At 35.3% G+C, this 21,900-nt stretch overlaps 2 protein-coding genes and 1 long non-coding RNA gene across 4 annotated transcripts; 2 read left to right on the top strand and 1 right to left on the bottom strand.

Moving 5' to 3' along the window:
- Positions 1–620: 620 nt before the first annotated feature.
- On the bottom strand, positions 621–6,952 carry LOC132294965 (U4/U6 small nuclear ribonucleoprotein Prp31 homolog). 2 transcript variants are annotated; one of them, XM_059793016.1, is made up of 9 exons: positions 6,831–6,952; positions 6,567–6,620; positions 6,416–6,481; positions 6,090–6,227; positions 4,745–5,637; positions 4,552–4,622; positions 3,423–3,525; positions 3,173–3,248; positions 621–1,038 (listed from the first exon to the last, which is right to left on the bottom strand). In XM_059793016.1, exons 2-9 carry the CDS (start codon positions 6,567–6,569, stop codon positions 910–912), a joined length of 1,479 nt encoding a protein of 492 aa, XP_059648999.1. In that variant the 5' UTR covers positions 6,570–6,620; positions 6,831–6,952; the 3' UTR covers positions 621–909. The 2 variants fall into 2 exon arrangements, with proteins under 2 accessions (XP_059648999.1, XP_059649000.1); XM_059793017.1 differs by having other exon boundaries at positions 6,567–6,615.
- A 5,348-nt stretch (positions 6,953–12,300) lies between these two features.
- Positions 12,301–19,707, top strand: LOC132294961 (spermidine synthase 1-like). Its single transcript, XM_059793015.1, has 9 exons — positions 12,301–12,688; positions 17,058–17,134; positions 17,245–17,367; positions 17,926–18,030; positions 18,300–18,372; positions 18,460–18,531; positions 18,628–18,823; positions 19,143–19,272; positions 19,385–19,707. The coding sequence occupies exons 1-9, from the start codon at positions 12,502–12,504 to the stop codon at positions 19,448–19,450; spliced, it is 1,029 nt and encodes a 342-aa protein (XP_059648998.1). The 5' UTR covers positions 12,301–12,501; the 3' UTR covers positions 19,451–19,707.
- Positions 12,697–15,995, top strand: LOC132294963 (uncharacterized). Its single transcript, XR_009478249.1, has 2 exons — positions 12,697–14,047; positions 15,350–15,995. It is a non-coding gene; the product is annotated as an uncharacterized LOC132294963 (long non-coding RNA).
- Positions 19,708–21,900: the final 2,193 nt, after the last annotated feature.

Below are 21,900 nucleotides of genomic sequence, written 5' to 3'. Positions count from 1 at the left end.
TGACACTGTGTGTTATGACAAATTGAGAAATCAAACAACTCCTGATTAAAAATAAAAAAGCAAATGCACCGTCTACTGATAACGGGGCGAAGTTAGAGCGGGTTTGACTAAACCCTTTTTCGTGCCATTAGAAAATCTATCATACGAACTCCGCCCCTACTTCAAAACAGATTTGTAATTATCATACCATCTTCGCCTCTACTCCGATAGACAAAGTATTGACTCTACCCCATGTACTCCCTTTAATTGCGGGATGCAAAAGCGAACCGAATTATGTCACTTTTATTACATAGTAAAAAAAAAAAAACTAACCCAATGTGCTCAAATTGAATTGATAAATAAGTTGGCCCAACTTTTAAATTATAATAATGGATACTTCCAACAAAGTAACAAGTCTTAAAAATATAAATTATATATTTTATATATAAAAATAAAAAAATTTAAAGGTACATATATAATCGGGACAAGTTCATCATTAAATCCGCCCCCACCCCAAACCCGCTTCGAGTTTTCAATTATTTTACCATTCTCATCCCAAATTCATTTAGGGGTCACTAAATCCACTCCATTAGGGGCGGGGGCGGGGCGAAACCCGTCAGGTCAAAACAAATTGCCATCCCTAGCACCATCATCACATCAGATTTTTTTCACAATTCACTATAATTTCAAATTTCAAACGATCCACAAAATCCAAAAGAAGATACATAGATATACAATTCTGCCCCGTTAAAATAAAATAAAAAAAAACGAAGAAGACAATATATTGAATTTGAGAGACCAAATAAAGACCCTTCGCCCTCAAAGGATCTCCTTTCCCAAGCAGATTCTTTACCTATCCTTTATCCTCTATATGCCTTTGTCTATCCATTTCTATATACTTGTATATTAATTCACTCTGTATTTATATTGTTATATGTGAACGTGTTCCGATTTCTGAAAATGTATCTTTGAAAATGTTCCGATTTCTGAAAAGTAAGTGCTTTGAGTTCCGCTTCCAAGCCGACTTGCATGCGCCTGTGGATTTGAGAGCTCCATCCCCTGCAAAGAGAAAATGACATCGTAAATCACTGAATGAAGATAAGTCATCTATAAAGAAAAAAAATCACAACCACAAAACCAAACAGAAAATTTATTAGACTTTTTCATGGCAACAATCAAAAGAGTTTAATTACTACCAAATAAGGTCCTACAATCCTCCTCTTCCACAACTACAATCAAACAAAGAGAGTAATGACCATCAAAAAGTACACGGAACATTCCTCCCCACAACTACAATCAAACAAAGAGAGTAATGACCATCAAAAAGTACACGGAACATTCCTCCCCAATGTATAAGTAGTTACTAGTATCATCTAAAGATACTGCCACCTCTCAGGACAAGGACCATTCACGATAACTGTTTTGATGTCACCCTCAAAATCTGCTTGCAGAAGCCCCCAATGGATTGACCATTTGACAGCTTACCTCAGCATTAAGGCTTCGGCCATGACAGCAGCAGAAGCAAGGCACTGATAAATATAACATCCCTTAGGTTCTTAGTTTAGTAGACTATGGGTTGTCATGCTCTGATTGGTCGGTTTGACAAAGTTAGTTTGGGCATTTAATGCCAACCCACTTGTACTACTAGTTCATATCTGACCATCAAAAGATTTCCTCTTCCTTCCCTTGTGACAGGCGGAGAAGCGCCCCCCGCTCAGCAGCGCGAAGGGCGCCCCCCAACTTCCCTCTAGTGCTCAGCCACCAAGCTAATACCTCTTGAGAGGATTCCTCTTGAGAGTTTCAAGAAAGGGCACATTGGGTCGGAGTTAAAATCATTTCCACCATTATGGAGCTAGCTCATAATGCAACAACTATAGGCTAAAATGTTGTGATGATAAGATATAGTATAGTTCTTAATCTAGCACCTAAAACTATTCACCATTGTGAGTGATCAAGCACTACTGGAATGATGTATGGTTCAGGCGATTTGATGGTGTAGAATAGTGGTTCTTAGTGGCCTTAGAGGTGGACAACCATTGCGGTTTGCTAGTAGGGGTGCACACTGTTCGGTTTGATCCAAGTGGGATGAAACATAACCAAATCGGTTCAAGCAATTCCAGAAATATTAAAACCAAATCAAATCGTTGGAACTTGTGGAACTGAACAGAACCATAGAAAACTAGTTCAGTTTGATTCAATTCTACACTTCTGGGCCTTTTATAATTCAGCCTAAATGACGAGAAGGAGGGGGGGGGGGGGGGGGGGGGGACGTGAAAAGTGTGCCAAAAAGGTTTCAGATAGAGAATCTAGAAATGGGTATACAACAAATATCTCTGTTAATGTAAAAATAAAAAAGAAGAGAAGAGGTGATGATTCGATGATACTTTTGGAGTATAGAGATGAGAATCGGATATTAAAAACAAAGTTTATGAGGAGAACAGAGCAACCATTGGAAGAGAGATGAGGAAGCTAGGGTTTATGTCGCTAAGGCCAGGAATGATCCTGTGTATGTGGTCTATCGGTAAGGTTATATGCTCAACCAAATGATCCTATGGTAACACGAGATACGACTATGGGTCTCGGTGCAAAAAAAATAATAATAATAATAAGCCTTTTATATAAAAAATGTGCAAAAAACACCCCTACAGTTTAGTATATGGATATAAATCCCTAACATTTGAGAATATGTGCAAATTGACCATTAATTTTGGTCAAATGTTTTTATAAAAACAAAAAATACCCTTCATATACCGTTAAAACCTGAAATTAGTGTTTTTTATTTTTATTGTCTCAAGGACATTTTAGGTATTTCAGTCTTCAAATTGACAAAATGTTCTTACTTGCTCAATTTGGAAAATGTTTTCTTGCACTTTACCCAAATACATATATATGTGTGTGTGCATTAGCAATGGTTCAATTCAGTTCCAGTTAATAACGGTTCTTTAGTTTTGGAACCGTAACCCAAACCAGATATTTTTTCTCATCGAGACAGACCAAACCGTATGGTCCAGTACTGTTTACCAGTACTGCCAGTTTGTTGAGCACCCGTAGCCTAAAGGCTCATTTTTTTCACTATTCAATTTTATTTATTTTTTCCTTTTAATAAATGATCAACATTTATATCACTGACTTGGGGATTTAATGCAGCATAACAACAACAAATTTTTACAGGAAGGCAAGAAGTGGAATGGACCTGCACAGGTGTAAAGGCCAAACTTGAAGTCAGTCCTGAGGTAGCACCACTGCTTCCATAATGCTTTTTCTTGAACCTGGAGATAGAACAAAGCTAATGAGATTGAAGTTGCCCCAATCCATAACAAGTAAAAAAGCTTAAAAAATGCAAAGGAAGATCATTCAATTAACACGGAGAGTTAAAGAAGTACAACTGTAATTTGGCTGGATGTTAAAGGAAAAGGATTAAAGAGGTGCAGAAAGAAACCTACTTTTTATCTCCTTTGGCAGCAAGTTTGCTCTGACGAATGGATACACGCAATTTTCCGCTTCCAGGCTGACCAAGCATTCCATATCCTTCCCCCAATCCGTCACCTATTTTTAGAGAGTAACACATAATGAACAATAAGGATAGAGAAGAAATGGATTCTGCATTCTAAAATGGCTCTAAATTATGTTACATCATTACATGGACCTTTTTTCCTAAATATGTTACATTGACTCTTCAAAAGATGTGTAAAAAAACAAAGTCGGACACATGCCAATCAGATGTGGGTATGGCATGTCTCCAACACATCTGATTGGATACCACACAAGAATATCCAATAATTTCAAGTTTATTAAGTAATTATAGGAACACAATCATTTACATTCACTTTGTTACATTATTGTTTCAATACGAGTGATGTGCCTTTACATACAAGAAAAATAAATAATATTAACATCTAGCTATGTCCCCATGTTTTTAGGTTTGAGAATTTGATAAATCTGGCGGTTAAACACATACCCACAATGGCACGCCCGCCTGAGCCTATGAATGTAGGCTTTAAGATACAAAAAATGTCAGAAACAACACAGCATGTTTTGTTTAGTTTGTTGAAAGCAGTTACTAAGAATTTTGAATATGAAAAACTTTTTCAAATAACTAATATGACTAATATCTGAAAATGGATTTTCTAACTCTGCTTTCATATAATAGTTCTTAAAGAAGGTGTCAACTGAACTAATTTTCAAATTGTTTCTGTTTTTATATTATTTGAAAAAAGAAAACTGAAAACTGAACCAAGCAAGCCTGAAGATAGCCAATTGTTTAAGTTTCTCATAACACTGAAAGGAACTAACAAAAGAAGATGTTCAGTTTAATCCTGAAAAAAGGCATTCAGAAAAAAGACAAAGGAAAGGAAAAAAGATGCAGAGAAATACTAGCAAATGCTTATACCATAACTTTTTTGCAACATATAACGATTCCCACAGAGCTCTTGCCTAAGTCTCCAAAGAACCCCAAATCAATTATTACCTAGCGACATGCAGTAAGAAACATGTAAAAGGTAGATGCAACTAATTGAATTAATAGTTACAACTAATCATAATTCTATATGATCTGAAGTCCATAAAATTTACCTAAAGAACTCTCTTCAGGAACTCCAAATTGCATCCGATTTGCCAGCTTCCTCATGTCTGTTATTTCATTCCTAAAATACAAAAGATTAATTGACACACAAATTAATAACAACAATTATGTGTGTGTGGGAGAGAGAGAGATAGAGAGAGAGAGAGAGTTTCCAGAATAAATCAAATAGAGAAACTGCCTTACCTTTCCTTCATCTTTCTCAACCGACGCCCACCTCTCTTCTTTTTGGGCATAAAATCAGGAACAGGAAGAGGCTTTGGTTGCTTGGCAAGAGGTGGCTCTTGCCACTTCTCAATTTTCTTACGGATCTGTTCCCGGAAGGATCTTCCAGTCTTCCCAGTTGGATCACCTCTTGTGGAATCTACACGTGCAGCAAGTGTTGATTTTGTAGCCAGTAGTCGGTAAGCACGCACCCTCAGAGAAGGGGGTGTGCTCTGAAATAGTTCTGTTTGCTCAATATAACCTACACGAAATTGGGATGATGAAGTGGAAAACCCTGCCAGGTTCTTTTTCTTGGCACCAAGAAGTTGAACATTGCAAGCTGGCATCTTAGCTAATGCTGATAGGCCACCAGCAGTACCCATAAGTTTTGCGGCAACATCGCTCCCAACTATGGCAGAAAGATTGGGGGCAATATAACCCATTCTACGCTCCACAAAATCAAGGACTTTCTTTTTTGCTGAATCAAGAGCAAGAGCCCGATCACATGCATCAACTGTCTTTTGGAGGACTTCCTCTGGAAGTGGCTTGCCACTAGTAGTTGATGCAGTAATTGAAACAACCATAATGATAGCAGAGGGTAAAATTCCTTCCAGATCAACAAGGGTTAAATCCATTTCATTCCCAATCTTCTTAACTACTCGAGCGTAATCAATTGGGTGATGAACAAGTGATTCAAGCTCTGGAAATTTCAAGCGATACTTGTCGCGGATAAAATTGTGGATATTAACAATTTCATTCTCAATCTCGACTGACAATGCATTACAATCTACTATCAGCTGGTATTCAGGATCATCTTCCAAAACTATTCCGTGAATCAACATATCAGACCCCTTTTCAAGTGCATCTTCAACTTTCTGCAACACACACCATATCACCATTTTCTCAATACATAATTCACATAATAATCACCATACCTATTACAAAAGAGAAGAAAAGGGAAAAGGCACATTGAATCCTAGGGTACTACAGATATACAAAACAAACATATCAAATGCCCATATCCTCTGCAGTTTAATTTGAAATTTTTGGTCAAAAAAAATTACAAAACAAGGAAAAAATATAAGGAACTGAAGCTCAACAAGCTAGATTGTTGGAAATTGTATCTCAATCCATAACCTAGGTGCCTATTTGTAGAGTTCCAAACTCAATTAATAGAAACCCAACTAGAATATGAATTTGAGACCCAATTTCCAAAATGGACAAACACAGTTCACATATCAATTGGGTATTTGACTTTTTCAGGTTAGTTCACATATAGAAGTACGATTTACCACGTAAAAAACTTGCACTTAAAAGATTAACCAACCTGCATAATATTGATGAAGCGCTGTGTTTTCTGCAATTTCAAAACACTATCAAGATCATCACAATTAAGAGCTTCTATGTCCTCTAGGTCCCCATCAATATCTTCTTCCATGTTCTCTGTATCCACATTATCCTCATTCTGAAAAAAATAAATAAATAAATAAAATACTATCACAACAAAGCATGGCAATATGATGAAGCAACAAACAATAACACTGAACCAGCAAAACAAACACCTTCATATACATAAAATTAAATTCTATCACTCACATGGCACCAAAAATAAAAATCATAAAAAATATTTTTTAAAAAAATATATAAACTCACAAGATTATCGGCTTCGTTATCGGATAAATCATCAAGGTCTGCCAGGAAAGAATCAGCCAGAGTTGCCTGAAGCAAACATAGCATAATTTGTCAATTTGAATACATTATATGAATATGATATACTAATTAGACCACAATTGTGAGTACAAACCATCTTCTTATCTTCAATGTTGTTCTGCCCACAAATCTTCAATCTTGTTCTGCCCTTAAAACAAAATAATCAGAAAATCAGAAATCAATGCAAAAACTAGGGTTTTTTTTCCTTCCAAAAACTAGTTTAGAAGTAAATGCAAAAACTAGGGATTTTGACAAAAGCTCTATTCCATACTTGGTTGCTGAAAAGGAATTGCAAAATATGATACAGAGACTCTAGGGCATAAATTTAATCGACGAGTACGGTGAAATAGATAAATACCTTCTATATATATATATATATATATATATGTACGACTAGCTATTCGAACAATCTCGGAGGAGAGAGAGAAGTAGCTGTTGTATCTCCGGATTGCGGAACTCTCTGAACAATATCGGAGGAGAGACAGACTTATACATGTAAAGGGCGGCAACCGACTTGGATGATTTGGGCTTCCTTGGCTTAATGGACTTGGACCCAGTACAAAATATGAGTCATGGGTTAATTTAAATTACCAAACTGGCCCAAACTCGTTGTTCTTGTCCAAAGTTCCAAACCTGTAAGGGGTTGGTTAAATAAATAGATAATAATTATTAAGATAGTATAATTAAAAATAATTATTTTAAAGGATAATTGTGTAATTATTAAAAAATGACATGTATCACATCATCTTATCTCTAAGGGGTTTAGTTAAATAAATAGATAATTATGGACATCAAGAAACTCAAAGGAAAAAATATATGCATTCATCCACAGTGAACCTTCTTCTCAAAATATTCTGGATTGGCCATGGCAAATAAGTTAAAGAATGTCACCTCATCGGTCAGAAGACGAGCTGAAATGTTATCATCATTTTTTGAAGAATAATTTGTGTTGTTCTTACAGCGGTAAACAATACAACATAAGATTGTACTGTTCTATTCATGAAAAATCTATAAAATTTACTCTGTACATTTGTTACACTTTTCTTTTTTTATTCTCGTACTCAAAATTTATGCGTACAAATGTATAAGCATTTTATTTTTGAAGCAACTATGTTATGGTTATATTCGTTTATATGGAATTGGAGTTTTGAAATTGAAGAAAAATAATTAATAAAATTGAACTAAAATTTTCTCTAATTTCACAAATTATAATTTCAAAACTCCAATTCTATTATCACCACCGTATCACTGCCCCCTTGTTGTGTTAATAACGTTACATATGAATTGTTTTTTTGTTTTGTTTCATTTTTAAAGTGTAAGAGTCTGTATTATATAAAATAATTGATCAATAAATTCTTCCTTTCATTTATTTGTTATTCATTTATAACATTGAACGTAATTAGTTTATCTCTATTTTGTTCAAATTTATCATATTTTACTAATATAGCCTTCTATATTGCCATTTTTTAGTGTTATTATCCTAAATAGGGGTGGCAATTTGTGGGTTTTTTTTTTTTTTTTTTCTCCTTCCGTAGTTACACGATATAGGTATCTTGTTCTAAAGGTCGACAACATGATTATTACTTATATCAAGATTTTTGATACGATTATTAAACATATATCACGGCACAATTTGAATATCATGTTTGAAAAATGAGTTCTATCTAACATTATATGAGAAAACACTTATGGTTTTAGGATTTATCTATTATCTGTCATGCCTCAAAAATTCTAACACAAGAATCCTTGTGTTATATTAAAATCTGGTACGTGACTCACATCATTCATCCACCATAATCCATGATAAATTCAGTAAGAAAACATTTTTTTAAAAAATCCATCAATCCAAAGGAAATCTATTACATCTCCAACTAATTTAAAATTCCACCAACTCAGTGAATTTTATTACAAAGTGTTTACTAAGAAACAATAATAAAATCAATATGTGGAAATTCAAAAAATCTCCTTCTCCCATTGAGCCTCCTTTGCAAGCTAAATCCATGTGCATCTGAAAGTAATAAAGGGGTGAGCTCACAAGCTCTGCAATAAATTGCTAAACACTATCATCTTCAGCAAGTCAACCCTTACTTAAAATCCGTATATATATACATATATAAGTGACCACGAAATATCCACTAATCATTGTCATTCTATAACATTAACTCAAATTGTGACCTTGTAACCCATCTATAATTTAAATTACTAAAATTTCACTTACCTCACATGAGCCCCTACCTCCTCTCAACCAGTTAGCGTTCTATTGCCAATACCTCACATGAGCCCCTGGCTCCACTCCAAATAAATGGTGTGAATTGCATAGTCCCTGACTACCAAAAACACACATGTGGTTGGGTTGTACGTCTACTCACCTACATAGCCCCTGAACACGTCCACATACTAAAGGCACCTTTAGCCCAATGACCATAACAAAAGAGTAATTCACTCCCGTAGACAGTCCTTGACTGCGCTTAACAAACTCATCATTGGGTAAGTCCCTGACTATCACTCCAACTAGTTTAATTGCTTCAATTAAATACTATTACATTTAAATAATTCATACTCATAATATTATGAGTTTATCAAACACCTTAATTAATTAATACCAACATACCAGTATCAACTCATAATCCTAATTACAATAAGTTGTAAACCATTATATAAGCCTATTCTATGGTGGTAAAATTTCCATTCATTCAATCAAAATAAACCATTGTCTTGCACCAATCTGAGACTTATTCCTCTTTATTTTCATCCAATCAATCTGCAAGTCTATACTTAGGATTTCATTGCCACACAAGTACTGAACAAACTAATCTTAAAAGCCCAACACCCATTTGCACAGGTCCATAAAATACATCAATGTAGTTACACTACTCACATCCAACAAATATGTTGATTAAAACAAAATACCATATATGTACGGAAACCAACGACCAGTTGTATGATAATTGAACACCCACCTCTACTTATGTAAATGAATACCTGCTATATATATATATATATATCCACACAAGTACTGAACAAACTAATCTTAAAAGCCTAACACCCATTTGCACAGGTCCATAAAATACATCAATGTAGTCACGCTACTCACATCCAACAAATATGTTGATTAAAACAAAATACCATATATGTACGGAAACCAACGACCAGTTGTATGATAATTGAACACCCACCTCTACTTATGTAAATGGATACCTGCTATATATATATATATCCATCATTTATGTATCTATCATAACATGCGAATTATTTAAAGTATCATTTAGAATCCATAATTCTTTCAATTAAATACTTCCTCTAAAATTAACTATAATCACATGTGCCTAGATCACCTCACCTCATAACTTTGTACGTAATCTCCAACCCACTAATTAAAATAAATTATCATAAATCATGAATAATCATCTAAAATCCAAAACACAAATATACACAGAATTTAAAGCTTTGCCTGTAATTGCAATCGGCTTAAGCTTCTTTGCTTCCCTACGATAAATTTGCCTTATATCCCGATAATAGTAGTGTAGATAAAAAACTAAATACAACTAATTCTAGATATATATATATATATATAACACGTCTCTAAAAAATAAGGTTGTTACATATCTCGAGAGGGTTTCTATAATTATTTAAGGTAAAAAAAAAAACAGGAGGATTCAATATACTGTTAATGAGGGATATTTTGTGCAAAGAGAAAAGGCTTTAATAAATGCCCTTGTAATAAGGTTAAAGGGTATTCCTCAAGGTATAATTAATCGGATTGAAATTTATTATAATAGTAATTAACAGATTTTTTATTTTATTTTTTATTTTATATTATTATTATTATTTTCCTTTTTTTTTTTTTATTTAAATTTAATAGATAAGCATACACTCACACTCAAGCATGGTGAAGTTGATAAGTTCCTTTTTGTTTTTCAGATAATCTTAACAATTCCTTTTGTATACTTAAATTACCTTTATTTTATAAAAATAATAAAAAATAAATAAAGAATTAGTAATAGAATACGATAAAGTTTTCAATTTTTTTTTAATGGGTACTCACATACACTTGTCTCTTTTTGAGACTTGAACTTCTGACCTCCCTTTGAGAAGTAAGAGACTAATACCTTATGCCACTGGCCTTTTGGTAGTTTTCAATTAATTTAGACCTTCCCAACTACTATTATTCATATATAATGAAAAACAACAAAAATAGAAGTCAAATTAATTAAAACTTTGTTAATGGTGGACTCTAATTCTAGCAAACCCAGTAAAAAATGGTTGTTGTCTCCGAATATAGATTAAGTTTTTTTTTTTGAAGAACCAAATATAGATTAAGTTGTTGGGTAAAATAATATCAATAAAGTTGTTGGGTAAAATAAAAACACTAAATAAAAAAAAATAAAAAAAAAGATGCTTTCACAGGAAAATAATAAAATTTCCCTGTTTATATTATAAATTTTCTTACTATCATATATAATTCCCCTAGGATTTCATTCTTTCCAAATACTTAATTTTTTAATTTAGACTTAAAATTTAATGAAACCCTATCTTCTAAACACAAAATAGGATATGATCAGGGTAGCCTTAAATCACTGAACATATATTATAATATAATATAATATTTTATTATATATTAAAGGGTAAAGGGCAAAAATATATATATATATATAAAATTAAATAAATAAAAAAACTTGAACTATTGTTCTTTTGCAAATAACCCTCCAAACTAAAAATGGCCCTATGAACTATTGATGTGTTGCAATTAAGGACAAATCCATTATAAAAGACTATTTTACCATTTTTCAATAAATTTTTATTTCTTATTAAATTATTTTTATTATCTTTTATTTTATCTAATTATTAATTATACTATTTACCTTAATTTTATTATTAGTTTCATTTTATCATAAAAATGAAAAAATAAGAAGATTTGGAACTACCATTTTGTAAAAATCATTAACTTATTATTAAAATTTTATTACTTATAATAAAACTTATTATACCCAGTTTAAATATTGTTACTATAGAATAATACATTTCCTTTCTTATAATATATTGATAAAAAAATAATAAATTACTTAAATAAAAAAACCTTTTTTTCATGTAATATATTCATAAAAAAATTCTTTTTATTTAAACAATTAATTTCAAAAAATAAATGTAAATATATAAAAATTTAATGAAGAATATGTTATCAAATAAGTATGATTTTTTTTTTTCATAATTTATTTCAATAAGAAAAATAGATTATGAGTAATTAAATAAGAAAATGTATTATGGTCATTTAATAAAATATAATATACCATTGGAACACTTTGCAACAAAATATAATAGTTTAAAGGTATTATGCACAAAATAAAGTTCAAAGGATTATTTGTAAATTCAAACATAATTCAGGAATTTTGTTGTACTTTATCCTATATCAAATTGAATTTAAAAAAAAATTTAAAACCGCCAAATTGAACTAAACTACTTTTTTTCATGGTCGGTTGTGATTCGTTTGTATTGATTTTATAGTTCAATTTGAATTAAGTTTCAATTTTTTAAAACCTGTGGAACCTATCTAGTTCTTAAATAAATAAAATTGGTTCAATCCGAAATTTGTGCATCCTAATAAAAAAAAATAAAAAAACCTTTTATTATTATTTTTTTCGAAAGTTGAAAGCAACTTTATTTTGAGAAGTCCAAAATAACTTTGTATTATATATTTATATATTATTCTCACACTATGAGTGGGTCTGACAAAATGAGAAATCCAACAAAGCCCTAATTGAGAGCCCAATAATATCAAAACAATAATTTAACAACCCCTACTTAGAAAGAAAGAAGGAAAGCAAAAGACAGCAACGCGTCTTTACTAAGCAGATTCTTTGTGCGTGATACCTATTCTTTATTCTCTCTCTACGCCTTTATATATCTATATATCTATATATATATATATATATATGAACGAAGAGTGAGATTGTGGCCGCTTATCAGCAACACACACTCACTCACTGTCCGCAGTTTAGGGTTTTAGAGAGAGAGAGAGAGAGACAGAGTTGATGGCCGAAGATTGTGGGGTTTGTTCAGTTCCATCTGCTGATTTGCCCGTGAAGAGGCCGCGAGAGGACGAAGAGAAAGGTGTCTCTGTTTCTGGTGCAATGGAGGACGACAACAACAACAAAGAACCGGAGTACATGTCATCTGTTATTCCCGGGTGGTTCTCTGAGATCAGCCCAATGTGGCCTGGTGGGTTTTTTTGGTACTCTTATCGTATATATCTGTATGTATATCTGTATGTATTGTGGTTTTTTGAGATTGTTCTTTAACTCTGTTTTTCATGTTTATAATGTTTATATTTCATTTTTTTTAAATATGCTTTTATATTCTGTTTTTTTTTTTTTTTTTGTTTTTTTGAAATCTGCCTATGTATGCTCTTTAATCCATGATCAAAGTCTTAATCTTCTGCGTTATGAACCTTTTTTTACGTTTCTTTTCGTGTTCATATCAACATGTTCTGTTTCGTTTTAGGGTTTCTAATGGATGATTTTTCTTATGGTTCTTTTTTTATATTCTTAGTTCTGCCAGAATTTTTTTACCAACTAAATTTTGGGTTGGGAATGCGAAATTTTTAGAGTTCCAGCTAAATTTCCTACTAATTTTATGAGGTCCCTTAAATTTTCAGCAAAACAATCTTGAACCTTGAAAAAGTTAAAACAAAGGGATGTTCAGTTTCTCACCAGTGCAGACTATGCTTTTTTGAAGTTTTCGGTTCAAAATTGATTTTGTTGCCAGGCTGAAGTTACAGAATTGCAGTTGGCAATTACTTTTCATTCTTAGTCAATTTACCTTTTATTTTTTCTTTTGGTTTGTCTTCCATAAATTTAAGAAATAATCAAATGCATTAGCTTTTACCCAACTTATTATTTGAGGAATGAAAGATTGTATTTTTGACAAAAATACATGAATAGTAAGTAAGAAGTTCGGAAGGAAGGTTATAAGAAGTTCGAATAATAAGGAAATGTATGAGAAAAGATATGTAACTGAAGTAGAAGTTTTACTAAAAACAAGAATTAGAAAGACTTTGTTTTTCAAATTCAAAATTTTTATCTGTCCACATCAAAGAATTGAAGAATATTAAATTATAAAAATCCTACAATGGGAACAATATGAAATTTGATTGTGCTTTTTTAAGTGGTGCTGTAAGCAATTGCCTAGTTTTTGAGCTGTCCCTGGTACTGCTTCACATGATTAGGGTCATTATATTTGTAGGAATTAGAGAATACCCATGTGCTTATATGAGTCTGTTGTCAATCAAATGTACTGCTTAAATATTTCTTGTTAGAAACATCTGCAGTTGATATGGACAAGAATCTGCCATGTTTATTCATACTTGTCTAGTTTTTTATTGGAGCAGCAAGATGATCCTTGCATTGGGGATGTTGTAGTGGCACTATGTTAGAAAGCATGTATAGGTGTATGGTTTGTCTGATTTTATTATCTTGGTATCGTGATGCAGCCGACATATTACAATTGGACTTCTGTTCATGTATATGTTAGGCTGATATGACTGTCCTACATATCAAAGCTTGTTAGATGGAGCCTAATGTCACGGGCCTAGAGATTTGGCGCAGCGGCACGGCCCGTGCGGCACCAAGGCGTTGCTTCAGCTCGCGTAAGCGCCCTGGTCAGCCACCACGACCTGCCCTCCCAAGGATACATGCTGACTAGTTTCGGCCTGCCATGGCCTCGTCAGGGGAACGGCTCCAGCTCCCGACCAGTTTGTGCAGGGATGGCCAACTCCCTTCTTCATAGTCAAGTCCACGACCAGCGACAAGCACCTCGAACTGAACCGAGTCGACCTGCCTGAACTCTGAAGAGGTACCATCCTGTGCTCCTGCACGCCCCTTCCCTGGAACCATTCCCAGTCAAACTCTGCTCTTTGCCAACCAGCATGCGTGTCTTCCATCCTCCAAGCGTCTTAGGAATCACTTCGTGACATTCTCCCCCACCCAAATCCTGCGACGTCCTCGTCGCAGTGCGGCGCTTCACTACTGCGTCCACTCCCTTCCAAAGTCTGCCTCCATGCGGTATGCTCGCCTTCCCACCATCGCTTCCTTGTGCAGCTCCCTGCACTGCACTCGCCCAATGATAGGCCTCGGACCAAGGGGACGTCCATTCCTCAAGGACGTGACTCTTCTCCGTCATGCCGCCTCCGCGACATCCCGAGCAAGCAATGGCCTTCTGCCGACTTGATGCTCGCCCTTCACCATGGTTTGCATCACCCAAGGACTAAGCACGAACTTTGGTGCGCGCGGCCCTCCGGCCCTTCAATGCGCAACTTCAACGGACGCCTCTTCCTGGGGAGATGGAGGCTCTCCCCCCCCCCAACTGCATTGATTCCTCCACATCGACGCAACTTCAATGCACCGTCTTCATTCTCTGACCCCTCCCGGACCGACAAGGGGGCACCCCACCGTGCTTTACCCCAAGTCCTGCTCTGATACCATTTGTCACGGGCCTAGAGATTTGGCGCAGCGGCACGGCCCGTGCGGCACCAAGGCGTTGCTTCAGCTCGCGCAAGCGCCCTGATCAGCCACCACGACCTGCCCTCCCAAGGATACATGCTGACTGGTTTCGGCCTGCCATGGCCTCGTCAGGGGAACGACTCCAGCTCCCGACCAGTTTGTGCAGGGATAGCCAACTCCCTTCTTCATAGTCAAGTCCACGACCAGCGACAAGCACCTCGAACTGAACCGAGTCGACCTGCCTGAACTCTGAAGAGGTACCATCCTGTGCTCCTGCACGCCCCTTCCCTGGAACCATTCCCAGTCAAACTCTGCTCTTTGCCAACCAGCATGCGTGTCTTCCATCCTCCAAGCGTCTTAGGAATCACTTCGTGACACTAAGCATGCAACGCAGAATGTAAGGGGTGTGTCTAATAAAGATAAATATTAAATATGTATAGAAAAAAACTAAAATATTCAGCACAAACTAGGAATTTCTCAGTATGTCATTTCAATGGATTAGCTAAATCAATCTGCATATATATATTTTCAGTTTGTATATGATGTTAATTAAATCAATGCACATTTGAATTTTGAAGCAATTCAATACATACAACACAACTAATCAGAATTTGTTTCAAATGCAATTTTTGACATAAACTTGGAGGATCAAGTAAATCATTGAGCATGACTATATATTTTTTCAATATGCATATACATTAACTCAATCAAACACCATTAAAAATTTTCAACAATAAAAGCAATAATCATGTAGATGTTAGTCATGGATTATCTTGAAATTTAGAGTCAAGCACTAGACGTTATTAATGCATGTAGTCAACCATAAGCTCATGAATTCAGTCAAATATACAATACAAAGGTATCATTGCCAATGCCTGAAAAAGAAACCAGATGAGATTATGCATGTGATCTTAAAAAGAGAAGTCGATCCTAATAGTTATTAAATGAAGCAAAAAATCCATGATGCGCAGTAGAGTATGTCAATTTAAGGTATTAAAAAAAAAAAAAAAAAAAAAAAAAAAAAAAAAGACGATACAAATGAATGACTAAAAGTAAGAGGCGCGTTTTCTTGAGTCCGGAACATCTAAAAGCATGAACCAGAGGGCTTTAGTGAGCATGATTGAAGGGGTCTGTTTTGTAGTAGGTTAAGGCACTCTGGTTGAGCCTTGACATTAGGCTTTTTTGGAGCTTGGGCGTGCCTTTAACAACTATATGTTAGATTGGGGTCCTTCACATATTGGATGTAAATATTATAGTAACAAATAATGGTTGGGAGATTTCTACAACATTTTGATTACCTTCCTGTCATGTCATGTATATAGATGCCTCACAATATTTGAAGTGTCCGTGTACCATGGTACTGGCTTTGCAATTTTGGGATATGCCTTTTCGACTTGTGATCTATTAGTCGTAGGTAACATTTTGGGCTATTTCTATTTCTCGAAGACTAGTCAATAAATACGTTTTTTTTCCCCTCTCCTTCCCTCCCCTCTGAGCTAGTCAAGGCCTTGTTTGTGGCAGTGCATGAGGTAATTTCTCCTTTTTTCCCATCTAACTTGTATGTGTGTGAAACATTGAATTTGTGTTGCCAAAAAATTGAAATACCACTGTTTTGTTATGGGATTCTTCTAATGAGACGAGTAGTGAAGAAAGGAATTATTTTTCTAATTTCATTTGGAACAAGACACTTTTAATATGATTACTGCAGCTGAGTCTTAATCTTGTAATATTTATGTTACTGTTTAATACGGTGTTACTTCTGCAGTTGTATGCCCAAATGATATCTATTTTTTTTTTTTTTTTTTGAATTATAGTAGATCTTAGGCAGGCATTTATTGCATTAAGTTATCAGTAAGAAAATTGCTTTAATTTAGTTCATATAAGTTCATATATATATTTATATAGCTGTAGTGGAAATATATACGTATATACATATATATGTGTATATATATATATATATATTCTCACTTCAATTAATACTTCTAAATTTTTGAAAACTTCTGAACTGGTTTCTGATTTCTGTAATATCTGTCCTTTTCCTTAATGTTTTATATGATATGCTACATGAAAGTCGTTTTTAATGAATACAGGAGAAGCACATTCGTTGAAGGTGGAAAAAATCTTATTTCAAGAGAAGTCTGAATACCAGAATGTTATGGTCTTCCAGGTATTTGATGATCCGGAACTTAGAAGTTTGTTTTGCATTCACCTCTACTCTAGTTCTGGCTGTAATTATGTGATGCTGAACATGTGTTACTTTCTCTTTTCTTGTTGTAGTCTTCAACATATGGGAAGGTTCTTGTTTTGGACGGGGTGATTCAACTCACAGAGAGGGATGAATGTGCATATCAAGAAATGATCACTCATCTCCCACTTTGTTCAATTCCCAACCCAAAGAAGGTGTTTACTCTCTTGTAATAATGACCTGTTACACAAATGAAGATCAATAAGAATTATAATATGCTTTTCTGATATTTTTTTACCGAGTTGTTTCAGCACTAGAACAATGATGAACCTATCCAATCCTTCAGTGTCATATTTTGTCTAGTCGATCTTAACTCAAGATATGGACCCCTTAATGGGAGTGCATCTAAGCTGATCTGCATGTTTGAAACATAAGCATGTAGTGAAGAGAAGGGTGAACTGGGGGAATAGCTGAAAGGTTTATTGACATGGAAATGGTTCAATAGATTTGGTGATTGACATGAGGTCCATGAGAGTGAAATCTTCATTAGATTTGGTGCATATAAATCCTGAAATGAGACCTGTGGTTTGTGAGACTTGTGGTTGAGCACCATTTATGCTTTTGGTGTTTCACCATTCCAAAACGAATACAGGACACCTCTCTCTCATGATGAGGCATCTTTCCATGTCAAAGCTTCTTCGTAAAGAAATTGCAAAAACATTATGTGTTATCAACAGTTGCTGGTTTTGATTCCCTCCTCTCTTTCAATGCAGGTTTTGGTTATTGGAGGAGGAGATGGTGGTGTCTTGCGTGAAGTGTCTCGCCATTCTTCCATTGAGCAGATAGATATTTGTGAAATTGATAAGATGGTAGTTGATGTGAGTACTAATTACTTTGTTAGCTTTACTTTTCCTTTTGGCCTTCCTGTAATGCTAGACTTTTTACTCTCAAACTAGCATTGGATGTCATCCCTTGGACAGAAGTTGACGTTCTTATACATGTTTGGAGAACATTATGAATTTGGCTTCCAGCTGAATCAAAATGACTTCAAGACGGGCTCCTTTGATTTTGAACTTTTGAAAATACGTATTTGATTAGTTTGGATGTAATTTTGGCATAACACGTAAATTTGTTTCTCGTCTTCCAGGTTTCTAAACAATTCTTTCCTGATGTAGCTGTTGGGTATGACGATCCACGAGTGTCACTTCATATCGGTGATGGTACGAGTGTCACATTTTCTTTTCTTCTCTAGCCTTCTTATTTCTCCTGTGAATTCATGCCTTTTGGGTTCTTTATCAAACTCGCAGGAGTTGCCTTTTTGAAAGCTGTCACTGCAGGAAGTTATGATGCCGTCATAGTGGATTCTTCTGACCCGATAGGTGATAATAAATTTTCTGCAAGTGATTGCTTTGTTATTGCATTCATCAGAAACGTTCTTCTTGTAAGTTGCTTAGTCAATTCTGTATATCAATCAGGTCCTGCACAAGAACTTTTTGAAAAGCCTTTCTTCGAGTCAGTAGCAAAGGCTCTCCGTCCTGGAGGGGTTGTGTGTACTCAGGCTGAGAGCATATGGCTTCACATGCACATAATTGAAGACATTGTTGTAAACTGCCGCCAGATATTCAAAGGCTCTGTCAACTATGCATGGACTACAGTTCCCACATACCCAAGGCATGCACTTTGATATCTCTCTCTCTCTCTTCCTGTTAAAATTTGTGTGTGAGCATGTGGGGGCACATCCAATGGACAAATGGTAAAAAGGCATACAAATGGTGTATACATATATAATCAAAGGGGTGGTTATGGCCTTTTAATGTGCTGAAGTAATCTAATAAGGGGGTGTTTGCATATATAATCTAGGGTTATTCATATCATCTGTCCTAGATTACAAGGCTTAGACTCTTCTGCTTGTTATTCATTGAAATGACATTTGCCTATATTTATGCAAGAAGTGTTAACTGTCTTCATATTACTGGTCGATATATTTCAGTGGTGTAATTGGTTTCATGCTTTGCTCAACTGAGGGGCCATCGGTTGATTTCAAGCATCCAGTCAACCCGATAGATGCCGATGACTGCCATTGCAAATCAAAAGGACCGTTGAGATTCTACAACTCAGAGGTGTGGTTCTTCTCCATCAGATTAATTCTCATAAACTCTTCCACATGGTTTTTGTTTCCTTTTCCTTTTTCCTTTTTTGTTTTAATTATTTTGTTTCCGTTTTCCTTTCCAGATTCATTCAGCAGCTTTCTGTTTGCCATCTTTCGCCAAGAAGGTGATTGATTCCAAAGCTAAATGAGGAAAAGTTTTTGGAGCACCTAAAAAGGGGCGGCATTTTAGAGTTCCGGCTCTCATCCACACTAATGGTCCATTCAGTTACAGACCACAGAATAAGATGAGGTTTGAATTGATTTCCTTTGTAGGAACGCAATGGGAAGAATTGTATGATTATTGATTAGCTTATCGATCAATGTCTTTCTCATAACTCGTACTTGAATGACATTGGCAGTTAATTTATTACAAATAGCAGTTTTATATATGATACATTTGTCAACAGTGTTAAATTGGTTGTAGTTGCTCTGGCTTTTATGTTTGCAACTATCGCCTGAATTTTTGAGATTTTAAACTCTAATGAACTTGAAAATCTTATGGTCATTTTTGAGGAAATACAGCTTTAGAGAGCAGAAGAAACAAAATTTAAGTACCACAGTCTCAGTTGTTAAAAGAACGTGGTGATAGAAAAATCTGGAGACTTTGCTGGAGTTCTCATCCAACGTTGTTGTTATGTATTATTAGTTTTGCCCTTCTTATTTTTTATTACTATTAGTTATGTCACTTTCAATGCATAATATTCTTCTAATGTTATAAATTGTAGTAATATACGTATCCTTGATGCATCACTCTAAAAACTTTTTCTTTATTTTGGAATTACACTTTGTAGCCTTTGCACCACTCAACATTGAACTTAAATACTCACTGATTAAGCTTCTTCTCTCTGTTGCCCCATTTTGTGTGTTTTTAATAATAATAATAATTATTATTATTATTTTTGAATAATAGGTTGTCATTGGTCTTTCTATGCAATAAAATACTGGGTAAAGTGCAAAAAACCCTGAACTTTACTCTCCCCCAAGAAACCCCTGAACCTCTATTTTGACAGAAAATCCCCTAAACTGTTTATGTGTTTTTGCCAAAAAAACCAGACCACACGGTTCGGCTTGATTTTGACGGTAAGATATGCATTGTAATTTCAAAATGACAATTTTGCCCTTATTACTGATGATATGTAATGAATTCAATAAAACTTCCCAACTTCATTCTTCTTAACCCCAACTTCCATTCCCAGTAGCTTCATTCCATACCAAATCGGCATGTCTCTTTGTGGAGCTCTCATTCCCTAGTTATTGGCAGTAGTTAAGGCCATGTTTGGTACTAAAATAATTAGAGAAAGAACCTTCCACTTAAGGGCAATTTGGTAATCTTACATCATAACTCTAGAGAATTTTTGATCCATTCTGAATAAGCCCATCCAGACTGCCAATGTCATCGTCCACTGTGCGTGGCAGCTGCGTGACATAACGTTCCAAAGTGGGTCTGTCTGTAGCATTCATTTATGTGATAATTACTCTTAAATTTAGAGATGCACCATTTGACCAATTTGATCAAAAGAACTAACAGTAGACCAGTCCCTCCATTTCCACACTAAAAGAAGAGATCATGAATGTAATACGCAGCTGACATACAATTGTGACATATAGAAGTAAGCACCAGACCTTGCATTTGATGTACAACACCATGTAGATGGAGTGTCAGCCTCAATAGTTTTAAACCAGTAAAATCCACCTTTCATTCTTTCATCTCGGATTAACCATGTTAAGAGAAATGGTAATGAGGTTGCTCATAAAGTGGCCAACTAATAAACAAAACACGAACATAACAAAAATATAATAGAACCAAATATACAGCAAACCAGACTACTCCAAAGAAACTTAATATTAAATTAAGACATGACCATCGTCATGAGAATCAGAGCTTAAACAGTTTCTGTTGAAGGAGATCATCCAGCATTAGCCAACATTGCAATTTTCGTTGCGAAAGACTACTGAAGTAAAAGAATCAGTCACTTGCGCCTCCATCCCACTTGATGAAACCGAATTTGCACCGACCAAACTACTTGACGGACTCAAAGTAGCCATCTGACTCACGGCACCACCCGTCACTCCCTTAAGCCTTTTATCCCCCACAAGCTGAGCCGCAGAAGAACCACCAGATACTATTTGTCGACGTTTGCGGCCTTTCCTAACTTGAGTAGATCCCCGACTATTAGAAGTGGCCAACGAAGATTGAGTCCCTGTACCCCTATTAGACTTCGCCTTTCCTTTCTTCCCGCATTCGCCATTTGGTCTCAACGCTTGGTAAAATCCTCCCCTTAATGGGAGAGGTAACCGGAGCATAGTTCACATTTTCCTCCAATTGCATCGATGCCACATGACTTTGTGATGAAGACCCCGGAAGTAAACCCCCTTCAGGCACAGAAAATTGTTCCCCACCAGGATTAAAATCAACCACCATTCCTTTGCCGTGGTTATCCACAACAGGCAAAGTTTGTATTTCAATAGCTCTTGTGGACCCCTCCCCTTGACCATCTCCTCCAGGAATCCTATTCGGATCACCAACACTTGACAAAGCGAGCGGCTGATTAATGGAAGGTCTTCCCAAAGGTCTCCCAAAAATCCCACGTGAATCACT

This window comes from Cornus florida, unplaced genomic scaffold, assembly GCF_030987335.1.
Source record: "Cornus florida cultivar Cherokee Brave unplaced genomic scaffold, ASM3098733v1 CherokeeBrave_3.0.0_Hap2_Chr02, whole genome shotgun sequence".
Taxonomy (NCBI): domain Eukaryota; kingdom Viridiplantae; phylum Streptophyta; class Magnoliopsida; order Cornales; family Cornaceae; genus Cornus; species Cornus florida.
Note: the sequence above shows the minus strand (reverse complement) of the source record. Positions and strands in the feature narration are given on the sequence as shown.